Source organism: Mustela erminea, chromosome X (genome assembly GCF_009829155.1).
Source record: "Mustela erminea isolate mMusErm1 chromosome X, mMusErm1.Pri, whole genome shotgun sequence".
NCBI lineage: Eukaryota > Metazoa > Chordata > Mammalia > Carnivora > Mustelidae > Mustela > Mustela erminea.
In genome coordinates, this window is record NC_045635.1 from 671,491 (window position 1) to 683,832 (window position 12,342).

The 12,342-nt window shown below is 54.0% G+C and overlaps 1 protein-coding gene across 1 annotated transcript; it reads right to left on the minus strand.

Annotated features, from left to right (window-relative positions):
- Positions 1 to 1,878: 1,878 nt before the first annotated feature.
- On the minus strand, positions 1,879 to 2,604 carry LOC116583640 (splicing factor 3A subunit 2-like; the record flags this gene model as incomplete). The annotated part of the gene is made up of 1 exon (XM_032331742.1): positions 1,879 to 2,604. A coding segment is annotated over one exon (726 nt), but the record flags the coding sequence as incomplete, so codon positions are not given.
- Positions 2,605 to 12,342: the final 9,738 nt, after the last annotated feature.

Consider the following 12,342-nt stretch of genomic DNA (forward strand, 5'->3'; position numbering starts at 1 on the left):
TCAACACACACTGAGCACCTTCCCGTCTTAGCAGCGACGGCCTCTCCGCACTGAGCTCGTGGTGTCGTCTGGTTCCTTCTGGAAAATGCAGGTGAGAATTTCCCCCTGTGAAGCCTCTGGAGGCATAGCACACCGGGACACATGGTCAGAGCACCTGCCCCTGGCCCCCGCCTCTGTCCCCACAGCCTCCCTGATTTGGAGTCTCCTGCCTCTCCGTGAGGACAGTGGGTCCCCATGGCTGTAAGACCATCCCCAAACCAGGATGCTCAAGGTCGCCCTCTCTATAAGGTTCCTTATGCTCCATAAGGGAACCGTCACACGTCCTGGAGATTCAGCCTGGCTTATCTCTGGGGACATTACTCCGTCCACCATGTGGGGATCAGGACATGCCCATCTTTGGGGACATTACTTTGCCAGCAAGTGAGTATCCAGATGTGGACATCTTTGGGGAACTACCCATGTCCAACACGTGCAACTGTGAACGGAAAGCTACCACCAACCGGAATGCACCAGACACATTATCAGGTTGACCGTGGGACACGCTTCTGCCCCCTGGGAGTCACCCTCAGGGCTATGGAGACAGCAGACAGGATCCCGCTGGGCTGAACTGTCACAGAGCTGGCCTACTCCTGGCTCCCAGCTCCCAGCACAGCCAGACTGAGTTTCCAGAAGGTCCTCCACTTTCACTGGGTTCCCCTCACCAGCTCCCCAGCCGGTCCTCCAAGACCACACCAGAGCCAGACTGAGTTTCTAGAAAACACGGTCCTCTTGGGGAATAGGCAAGATACAGAAAAGACCCCTAGGGCTCAAAGTTCACGGACAGGCAAGGCAAGGCATCCGGGGACACTGCACTGCGGGGTCCTGGTGTCCTTGCTGCCCTGAAGGTGCCCCTCGGGTTCTGTCGGAGCAAACCAATGGCAGTATTGTGGGATTCCGCTCCAGAATGCCAGCCCGAGTAATCAGGAGGGGTAATTGCACCGTGGGCAGAGGCGGGTAACCCTTGGCATGTGGGATCAGACCTTCAAGACGGGGGGACGGTGCACAGAAAAGCCCTTTCCTCTGATCTGCATCATATTTACAAGCTCAAGTCGAGTTAATGGTTTGAGTTTGGGGAGGGACTGGGGAAGGGTGGTGGTTTAATTTCCTTTTCTTTTGTCCATTTGTAATTAAAACTCTGGAGTTAGCCAATGGATGGAGAAAAGAGTCCTAATGAACCCCCAGCTAGCAGTGAGACTGTGTTTCCTCCTTGGAGATGTACTGACTTTAAGCAATATGGATGCTTGACCGATGGCCCTGGAGGACCTCCTCTCCCCTGCAAATGTGGGGGATGCCCACCACCTCACATGCATGGCAAGCCCACGCCACGCAAGGTTTGGAAGGGAGCAGCCACACACGGGGCCCCGTGTTTCCTCTGTACCATGACATCTCCATTCATGAGGACTGTTTCACCCCTGGAAGAAATGGAGGGAAAACATGGTTTCCAACTCCCATTGTATATCAAATGCACTTCTCCACGTTTGAAAAGATAATGAAAATATCAGGAGTATGGTACAGCCCAGCTGCTCACAGGAGCCCCATCCCGCTAAAACCTGGAAGGCATGTGTGTGCGCACTCCAAATGATTGTCCGCACAGAACCACACCGACGTGGGAAACGTCCAGGCTCCAGAGGGCGGCAGACACAGCAGGGTCCTTTGTGGATGGGGGCGTCAAAGGGATTCTGCAGATTTACTCAGGGATCATGGTGGACACATGCCGCACGCTGGTTGGGGTGGCTTATGGACACAACGGTCTTATCATTTGGGGATTTATTGAAAACTATGGGAAGTGAGTGTACGGATGGGTGTGTAGATAGATAGATAGATGGGTAGATATGATGGATGGATGGATGGTTGGTGGATGGATGGATGGATGGATGGATGGATGATGGATGGATGGATGGATGGATGGATGGATGGTTGGATGGATGGATGGATGGATGGTTGGATGGATGGCTGGCTGGATGGATGGATGGATGGTTGGATGGATGGATGGTTGGATGGATGGATGGCTGGATGGATGGATGGATGGTTGGATGGATGGACGGATGGATGGTTGGATGGACGGATGAATGGATGGATGGATGGATGGATGGTTGGTGGATGGATGGTTGGATGGATGTGTGGATGGATGGATGGTTGGATGGATGGATGGATGTGTGGATGGATGGATGGATGGATGGATGGATGGTTGGATGGATGGATGGTTGGATGGATGGATGGATGGATGGACGGATGAATGGATGGATGGATGGATGGATGGTTGGTGGATGGATGGTTGGATGGATGTGTGGATGGATGGATGGTTGGATGGATGGATGGATGTGTGGATGGATGGATGGATGGATGGATGGATGGTTGGATGGATGGATGGATGGTTGGTGGATGGATGGTTGGATGGATGTGTGGATGGATGGATGGTTGGATGGATGGATGGATGTGTGGATGGATGGATGGATGGATGGATGGATGGATGGTTGGATGGATGGATGGTTGGATGGATGGATGGATGGATGGACGGATGAATGGATGGATGGATGGATGGATGGTTGGTGGATGGATGGTTGGATGGATGTGTGGATGGATGGATGGTTGGATGGATGGATGGATGTGTGGATGGATGGATGGATGGATGGATGGATGGATGGTTGGATGGATGGATGGTTGGATGGATGGATGGATGGTTGGATGGTTGGATGGATCAATAGACGGACATGACAGGTGGACCAGTAGATGGATGCACAGATGGACGGAGGGACGGATGATATATGACAGATGACAGACGTACATACTTACGATGTGTCACCTACATTCTATGCCGCACACCTCATGCACATTATAAAGTCTGATGCGTGTATACAGACACACATGTACGGATGGTTATGCACATACATATATGTGCCCACACTAAGCTTCATAATGTTGAAGCTCCGTATATAAGCGGAGAGACATCCGCAGGTATGTGCAGTAATGTTTAGTTTACAATGTCCATGAACATGGTATTGGTCACAGTTCTCCAGATGAACAGAACCAACAGGAAACAACCTAAGCGGAGCATGATTTTATTTTATTTTTTTTAAAGGAATTGGCTCATAGGGTCAAGGAGGCTGAGAATCCCAGGTCCTGCCACCTGAGTCCAAAGGCCTGAGGGTCCAAGGCAGCAGTCCAAGGCCAGGAGCAGGCTGCTGTGACAACTGAAGCAGTCAGCAGTCTCACACAGAGAACAAATTCTCCCTTCCGCCACCTTTCTGAGCTATGCAGGCCTTCGACTGATGAGACAAGGCCCACCCACATCAGGACAGGCCGTCTGCTATACTCAGTGTACCAATTCCAGTGCTCATGTCATCCAGACACCCTCTCCCAGGCACGGCCAGCGTCCTGCTTCTCCAAATATCTGAGCACCCCACGGCCCTGCTGACTTGATACACAAGATTAACCAAGCCAGATTTGCACACGTCTCTGCATTAAACTTTTTGAGGGTTTATCCTTTTAATGTATACAATATTCCCACAGAAGATCTACGCATATATGCATAATATAAGTGTATACATGTCATTAAATGCAAACTTTTTTTTAAAAAAAACTTCTCTTTGGGTAAGTTTCAGATTTATAGACAAATCACCCAGATGGTTCAGAGTACCCACGGACCTGACCTGAACCCAGTTGTGCCCTTGTTAGGGAACGGGTGAGTACAGGGTGCTGTCGGGGACGGGTCTCCAGGGCAGACCACACACAGAAGAGAGATCCATGGAGACGGGTGGGGATGGCGGGGCTGGACGGGAAGTCAGACGTGGAACGTGGGGACATCACTGCATCCTTGGGGAGCTGGGCATGTTCTCCTTCCCTGTATGAGGCAGCCTGGCCACCAGCACACGCACGCCGATGCACACACAGGCACACACACCACTAGTCCTGAGCCTTCAAGAGCAACAGGGTTTGACATGAAAATAGCATTTTTCCTGGAAGCACTCAGCGGCCCTGTTGCCTCCTGGAATCCGGGAGTCCTTTTGAAGGTTAGAGCAACGATTACCTGCGTTTCATAAATATGGAATTACCCACTAATGCTCCTGGTTATTAAGTGGGATACGGCTTCTAAATGTGTTAGTCATTGTGATCCCGTGCCGCAGGAATTCCTCTGTAGGAGGTGGGAACAGCGCTTTGATGTCTGCGCCCGGCAGAACCACATGTGGCCAGGCTCCCCTTCTGTTTGCTGTTGGAAAGGGCTCGGAACCGCCTGACACGGCTGAGGTCCCTGCTCTCCCTCGGGTACTGGCTCCGGGGACAGAGTCTGAAATATCCTCCCCGATGGCGTGGGCACAGAGCCCCAGGAAGTGGTCCAAGTCCAACAGGGAGGTGGGTAGGATCTTTTTCCTTCAAGTGCACGGGACCTGAAAACTGTGGGACTCTGAGATGCAAGTCCTGTAGGACACATGGCTTCGGGAGCAGGACACAGGCTGCCTGGGTTCTGGTTGCAGGTGTGGAAGGGAACTGGCCTCTGTGGGAGATAGAATAGTGACCCCGAGGTGTTTGTGTGCTGATCTCCACGTGGGGGAGAATAATGTCCCCAAAGATGTCTGCATCCCCATCCCCACGTAGTGGATGGGATAATGTCCCCAAAGACACATATATCCTGATCCCCACATGGTGGACAGAATGATGTCCCCAAAGACATCTACGTCCTGATTCCCACATGGTGAATGGAATCATGTCCCTACAGATCTCTGTGTCTTGATTCCTGCCGTGGACAGATGAGAAACACCGCCGGAACACCCAGCACAGAAGGGGGATGTCCTATGGGACCACCAACCTGCAAAGCGTCGCACCTGCAAAGGGACACCTGAATCATAGGGTCTTTGCGCACAACCTGTTGGGGAAGCAGATGCAAACATCTGGTTGAGTTTCGCACACTTCACATTGATGCCCCTCGTCATGGCTTGAAACACGGGTCACCCGTGGGATTTGTGGCTGGATTCTGAGGGGGTTCTGGCTGGGCATCTCTGCTTCCAAATCCAGCCCCCCGCCACACTCCCCATAACATCCCCCCCTTCCCTGCTGGATGATGTCCCTGGTTTCTCTTGTCCAAGAAATCGGAAGGCGTCAGAGGGAGCCCCCACGTGCCACTCAGGGGCTTCTGTCCCCTCCTGTGCCATCATCCCTGCCAGCACTGTGGGCAAAGCACCGGCACTCCTGTCTACACCTTCTTCCCTTGGGAACAAGGTCTTCCATCTTCCCCTGAAGCAAAACCTTGCCTGAGTCTGTGTTGCACAGAGACATGGAACCATCATGGGTTAGATGCAGAGAGAGCGGCAGATGCGGGTGCAGGTGTGGAAGCAAGTGCAGGTGTGGAAGCAAGTGCAGGTGTGGATGCAGGTGCAGGTCAGGTGCAGGTGTGAAAGCAGGTGCAGGTGTGGATGCAGGTGCAGGTGTGAAAGCAGGTGCAGGTCAGGTGCAGGTGTGGATGCAGGTGTGAAAGCAGGTGCAGGTGTGGAAGCAGGTGAAGGTGTGGAAGCAGGTGCAGGTGTGGTTGCAGGTGCAGGTGTGGAAACAGGTGCAGGCTTGGATGCAGGTGCAGGTGTGGATGCAGGTGCAGGTGTGGATGCAGGTGCAGGTGTGGAAGCAGGTGCAGGTGTGGATGCAGGTGCAGGTGTGGAAGCAGGTGCAGGTATGGATGCAGGTGCAGGTGCAGGTGTGAAAGCAGGTGCAGGTCAGGTGCAGGTGTGGTTGCAGGTGCAGGTGTGGAAGCAGGTGCAGGTGTGGTTGCAGGTGCAGGTGTGGATGCAGGTGCAGGTGTGGAAGCAGGAGCAGGCGTGGAAGCAGGTGCAGGCTTGGATGCAGGTGCGGGTGTGGATGCAGGTGCAGGTGTGGAAGCAGGTGCAGGTGTGGAAGCAGGTGCAGGTGTGGAAGCAGGTGCAGGTGTGGATGCAGGTGCAGGTGTGGAAGCAGGTGCAGGTGTGGATGCAGGTGCAGGTGTGGATGCCTACCTCACCCCCTGCTGCACACAGTTATCTCCTATCAAGGTCACTAATGACGCTCGGTGACAATTCCTTGCAGGACATACCATCAACATGCACGTGTTCCAGACTCCTGCGTCACCTGGCTTCCAGGCTTCTGGCTCTTTCCCTCTTATCTCTCTGCCCACACCCGGCCTCCTTCCGGAACATTCTTCCCCAGGTATCCAGCCGCACGGCAGCTCACTCCTCCTGCGTATGTAACACACAAACAGCTCCCACATGCCCACCCCACGTCCTCCTGTCCCTTCTTCCCATAGCACGTGGGTCCTCCCCAGTGCACCCCAAGTCTGCTCACTCCTTACATTTCCCTCACCCCGGCAACAGGGGCACAAGTCTCATGTGAAGGAGCGCCGCGGTTGTCTTCCCGCAAACCCCCTAGCCCGTCACGGGGACACGACCCACGTCCTCGAACGGACGGACGCCACATCCCACGCTCCAGGGCGCCCCCTTCCCAGCTCTTGGGAGATGACCACCCGCGTTTCTCTCCCTCTTTGTGAGCAGGAGGTCCCGGAGCTCTCGGCATCAGCCTAAAAACATTCTTTCCCCGACTGGCTTTGTTTTCGCCGCACGTTGATGGATTAGCCCGCGCTCAGGCCTTGCCTCTTTCAACCTATTTCTCCTCCTAATGAGAGACAGAGCGCGCCGGGCACGGCGGCCCCGTCTGGGGTCCTGCTGGCATCTGTTTGCGGCGCGGGGCCTGATGAGGTGCTAATCGGATACAGCGGACGCGGAGGCACCCTGGACACTTTTGTGTCCCGTCCGTATGATCGACGGCCCTAATCTACGGGACGTTCATGGGGCGCTCTGGAGGCATGTGTGTCGGCCCTGTACCCCCTCCCCTTCCCAGCCTTTGCCCTCACCCTGGGCCGCAGCCTTTGAACGTCTGTGGCTCATTTCCTGAACATCGTGCGTGTTGGGACGGCCCGCGCTCCCTGCTTGGGAGAAGGCGCCGCCGCCTCTCTGTGCCTCCTCTTACCACCATCTCACAGCCCCCTGGTGGCCTTTCTTTCTCCCCCCGGGCTCCGGACCTGAAGAGAAGCTCCAGACACATTCTGGCGACTACAGAGGTGTTGGAGGCCCTTCCCGCTTTGTCTGCAATACCCCAGAAATCGGCTCGGAACGGCGTTGGCTCAAGAACTGAATCTCTGCCTCCGTGTGCTTCTCAGACGGTACACCCGTGTCCCGCTCGTTCACAAGGTCAGGGGGCTCCTCCTCGTCGTGCCTTGGAAGGACGTGCGTGTGTGGGCGAAGACAGCAGAGTCCCCCGGTAGTCGGGAACTGCCCCAGTGGAAAAATCACTTTCGTTCCCGAAACCTATGAAATATCATTAAATATTAGTCTTCTCACGTTGAAATGACCCCACACGACAAGCCCGAAACCACAAGAATTCATGCTTTCCAGGTCTGGAGCCCAGAGACAGATCCAGGCGGGGCAGGGCTGGGCTCCCTCCTGGGGCTCCGGGAAAGGCTCCTTCCTCCTCTTCCCCTTCTGGGGGGCTCCATGGGCTGCGGGCCGCGCCTCTCTCATCTCTGCCTTTGTCTTCCCTTGGCTTCTCCTCTGCATCTGTGTCTCCTCTTCTGGCTCTTGCAAGGACCCCTGTCCTTGGATTCGGGACCACCCTGACCCAGAACGAGCTCAACTCCGATCCTTCCCTTTATCACGTCGGCAAAGACCCTGTTTCTAATTCAGACCCCATTCCCAGGTTCCCAGCGTGCATGCGTTTTGCAGACATGCCGCTGAACTCCCCAAAAGTCCTACGACGCTCCTCCGCCACCACGTGTGCCTTCCCCTCGCCACAACATCCCCCACGGGCCAGAATTTCCTGACTCACGTGATAGAAGATCCGGACGCGGGACACAGACAACTATTGATCCGTCCTTGACAAGTGACCCCCGGGGCTTCCGGGAAACGCCGCTAATTGAATTAGCCATCGCTGGTGTCTGCCGTAAACCGGCGGCTTTGGGACTGAAAAGAGCCCTGGGCCTTTTCCGTCCTCCTGGCCGACCTGGTCTGAGGCTCCGTGACGCTCGAGGGAGACGCATCCTGTGTTTCCTCCCTCCAAGCGCTGCAGGGCTGGGATGCAGGCAGCTTCCAGGAGCAGGGCCGCGGCCCTGGTCTGTCCCTGTCAAGTTCAGCAATGCCTTGGCCACTGTGGAGGAAAATATGTGCTTTTGTAAACTGACAGGAGTCGACAGGCACCTACGGGGGTTTTCCACGGCCGCCGGTCTCCGCGGGGCTGCCTGTCTCGGGCACAGAGACGGAGGGTCCCTTCGCCGATCGGAACTCAAGTTCTGCAGCTCTCTCCGTGACATCGTCTCTGACCTTTCTGTGTGTGCACAGCTGAGTCTGCAGGAGAAGATAAAACCTGAATCCCCCCCCACCGCACCCCACCCCAATAGCTTTGAAGGACAGGGTTTTGCAGCATCTGTCTTTCAAAAAGGAAAAAAAAAACGCAACTGTCCATCCCGGGAGCACGGAAGGTGTTTTCAGGAACGTGAACACGTCTGCCTGTTTCTGGGAGATTCTGCAAAGCAGGGGATCCCGTGTTCTGTGGCTGAGGTCCCACATTGCGGGTTTTTTTCTCAGAGCATCCCGAATGTCACGGGGATGCGGGCAGAGTGACCCCAGAGTTCAAATTGTGATTTTCAGATCTGCCCTCTCAAGAAGCAGATCTGAGTCTTTGTCTGTTTGACGGACATACTCATGATTTATTTGCTTCTTTTGGGGGGGTGGGGGGGAGAAGTTCTTGTGTATGTGTGTGTGTGTGTAGGTTTTAGTTTAATTTGGGGATTTCAAACTGCCTTCTGATGCCCACATTCATGGACAGGCTTCAGGCCTTTCTGAAGATCCTAGGAAGCAAGACCCATTCCACCATAGCTCCCGTTTTGCACAACTTTTGCGTGTGCCCCCGATCGGGGCCGGACATGTACTTTTCAGGATTCCCGTGGCCAAGCTTTGCCGGGAACTCACATAGAGCAGGATGACAAATGAACTGAGCTCAGGGATGCAAAATTGAGCTAATCCACAGTTCTGTCCTTATCTGAGACTAACCCATGGGTGTTAAAACCCGTTCGCAGGGAGACGTGCCACTCAAGCTAGTATCTGTGCTAATGACCCTGTCTGCTCTGTGGCTGTGCAATCCCAGGGCTGCAGACGTATGACACTCAGGAGGTGTCCCGGCAAACATCACGTGTGGTGACCTCACACCCAGTCCCGATGGCCCGGAGAGCCATCCAGTGCACAGGACCATGGGTCCAGCTTGTAGAATGCCCTGTCTTTGCAGAGATGCTGGCATCCTGAGCTTCAGTGCCCACGAAGATTCTTACTTAGGCTGGGCTTTCTGCAGAGGGGGAGCTGCAAAGATGCTGCACACAGGGGACTCGGGTGGGCACCACATCATTACGATGGCAATGATTTTTACTTCGGGAAGCCCTCGGGAGGGGAGGTGATTGTTCCAGAATGGAGAACTTGAAAACCGTCTCTTCCCATGTCAAAAGCATCTTCGTGCAAGTCCAGGTGGAAAGCTCGGCGGCCCACATCCCGTCTCCCGTAACCCCACTGATGGTTTCCACAAACACCAAACACGCTTGGTAACGATCCACGAGCCAGGCAGTGTCCCTTCCTTGGGTTCTGAATGGTCATGTGTTTTGGGGACCCCTATTCAACCCCAAACCCTGGTCTTGCTCTTATGACATGAATGTGGCCCCTCCTGATTCTTGAGAGGGTCCCCAGCCCTTGAGGACCAGAGGGAGCCTGGGCTCAGACCCAGGGTGGAAATATCTGTTTTATGTCACCCAGTTGGGACTGCTTGACCCCACCCCAGACCCCCACCCACGTGTCCTGGAGGAAGAGGCCATATAGACCCAGGGCACCCCAAAACTGAGGAGTCCTGGAAACTCACATTGTCCCAAGAGCCCCTGATGGACATGACATGAGTTTCAGACATGAACAGGTGTGGAGGAGATTTTTATGAAAAGCCCAGAAGCTTCCCCCAATTGTAAGTACCAAAAGCATATTCAAAAAACGGGAAATTAGCCCTCGGGGAGTAATTCGGGTCTGGGGCAATCCAGATAATTGAGTTAGTAAGCATGGAAATGCACCATCAAGGTGCTGGGTTGCAATCTCGTTTCGGGGTAGGGGGTGCACGTGCTGGGATAATTATTTGTGGTTTCGCGCTATCTCTATAAGAAAAGATTCATCACGGAGAAAAGGAAGAAGACACTTAGCGAGATAAGATAACAAGGTCCTGTTCCCCAACAGGATGACGAGAGGGAAGGCCATCAAGTTGCTTAAAAAAGAAAAAAAAAATTGAGGCAGAAAATGGGAAACATCGTGTTTGTCCTGACAGGTGCAGAGGGCAGGAGACAGTCCAGCATTCAGGGACTTGGCAAAGTCATGTGTTCTCTGGGGTGATGGACCGCCATGGGCCAGGCAGGTAGGGACCCAGAGAGACGGTCTTTCTTTGTGTCCACGGGGAGGGGGGACACCCACAACCAGGCACGAGGGGGTCTTCTTCCTCCTAAGTAAAGTTCCAGGGCGGCCATAAAGCGTCCATGCATACGAGCCCCCTTTGTATGCGCTTAGTCTCGACTGCCCGTAAAAACAGGACGCTGATTGGATGACAGCGAGTCCGTCTGCAAAGCCCTCTGCTGCCTCCAAGGTCACCTGTGAAACCCATCACTTCTGGCCAGACCAACTCTGGGAGCGACTTTTCCCTCAACTGATTAGACCGGGCCCACCCACACTCTGGAAAAGACTTCCCTCTTCGACTGATTAGATCAGGCCTGCCCACACTCTGGGAGCTACGGTTCCCTTCAACTGATTAGACCAGGCCCACCCAAATTTGGTCTGCTTCTCTCCCGCCCCAACTGATAAGACCAGGTCCACCCACATTCTGGGAGTGACATCAACCCCTCCTCCCCTCCCCTTCAACTGATGAGACCAGGCCCACCCACCAGATTGGGAAGACAATCTTCTCCACCTGCTGCAGAGATTCAAATGCCAGTCACATCCAGAAATGCCCCCAGGGACACACCCAGAAATAATGCCAAACCAAATATGTAGACACCCCACGGACACGCAAATGGACAGATTAACCATCATATTCAGTGGCCATGAACTGGAAAGAAGACCATTCCATCCTTGCAGTATTGTACAACAATTCTGGTTCTTTTGTGGGACAGGTTCCATTATTCCTACATTTGTATTCATAAGAAAACTTAGCCACCATTCTCCAAAAGCATGTGGACATCGCTCTAAACGTTGAAGTGCTTCATACATGTGGCACAGATTGTGGGCATCTTTGGGGCCATTGTCCTGTCCATCATACGGGGATCAGGACGTGGACACCTGTGGGGACACTATTCTGTCCATCACGAGGGGGTAGGAATGTAGACATCTTTGGGATCATTGTCGACCACAATGGGGTCGACCACATGGGGATCCATGATGTGGTCATCTCTGGGGACATTGTTCCATCCAAGTGCAAGGATTGGAATATGGGCATCTTTAGGGTCATTATCCCGTCCACCACGTGGGGACCACAATGTGGATGCTTTGGGGCCATTATTATCCATGCAGGATGCATGGATCAGGATATATACATCTTTGAGAATGTTGTTCAGTCCACCACATGGGGATCAGGACATGGGTATCTTCTGGGATTCCATTTCAGCTCAGCACACGTAGCTCCCTGTGCCCCTGGCTCCCAGACCCTTCAGGGTCTCACTGCAGTTTTGTGCCACTGGTACAAAGTCTGTATGTCTCCAGGAGCCCACAGGCTCCCTGAGCCCCAGCACCCTTTCTTTGGGTCTTTGCCTCTTTATTCCTGAAAGTCCATGAGCCTGTGTGCTTGTCACCTGAGTGTCTGCAGGAAGGAATGAACCCAAGAGCTCACCCTGAGCGTCGCGATTCAGTAGGACGCATGGGAACTGTGCATCTGAGCACTTCTCCCCATAGCTTCGGGGAAGGGAGAAGACCCTACCTCGTACGGATGGTGAGACCCGCCTGGATCTTGGGGACACAGGCACGCAAGCTTCTGCCCCGACGTCTTCTTCGTCAGGCTCACCTCCTTCATTCCAGCCACCACAAACTCCCGTTTCTTATAAAGGGAGGTTAATGTCCGTAGGGGCGCCAAGCAAATGGTGTTATTTTTTCTTCCAAATTCTGGAAGAGAGGGGAGCCCTTCCTTTCACGATGAAACTACGCATGGTTTTCCCTCGTCCATCTTGCCCCAAATGGTGCGTGAGTGTGACTTTTCTCATGGGGGCAGCCAGGAAGACGGGGACCATGGTCT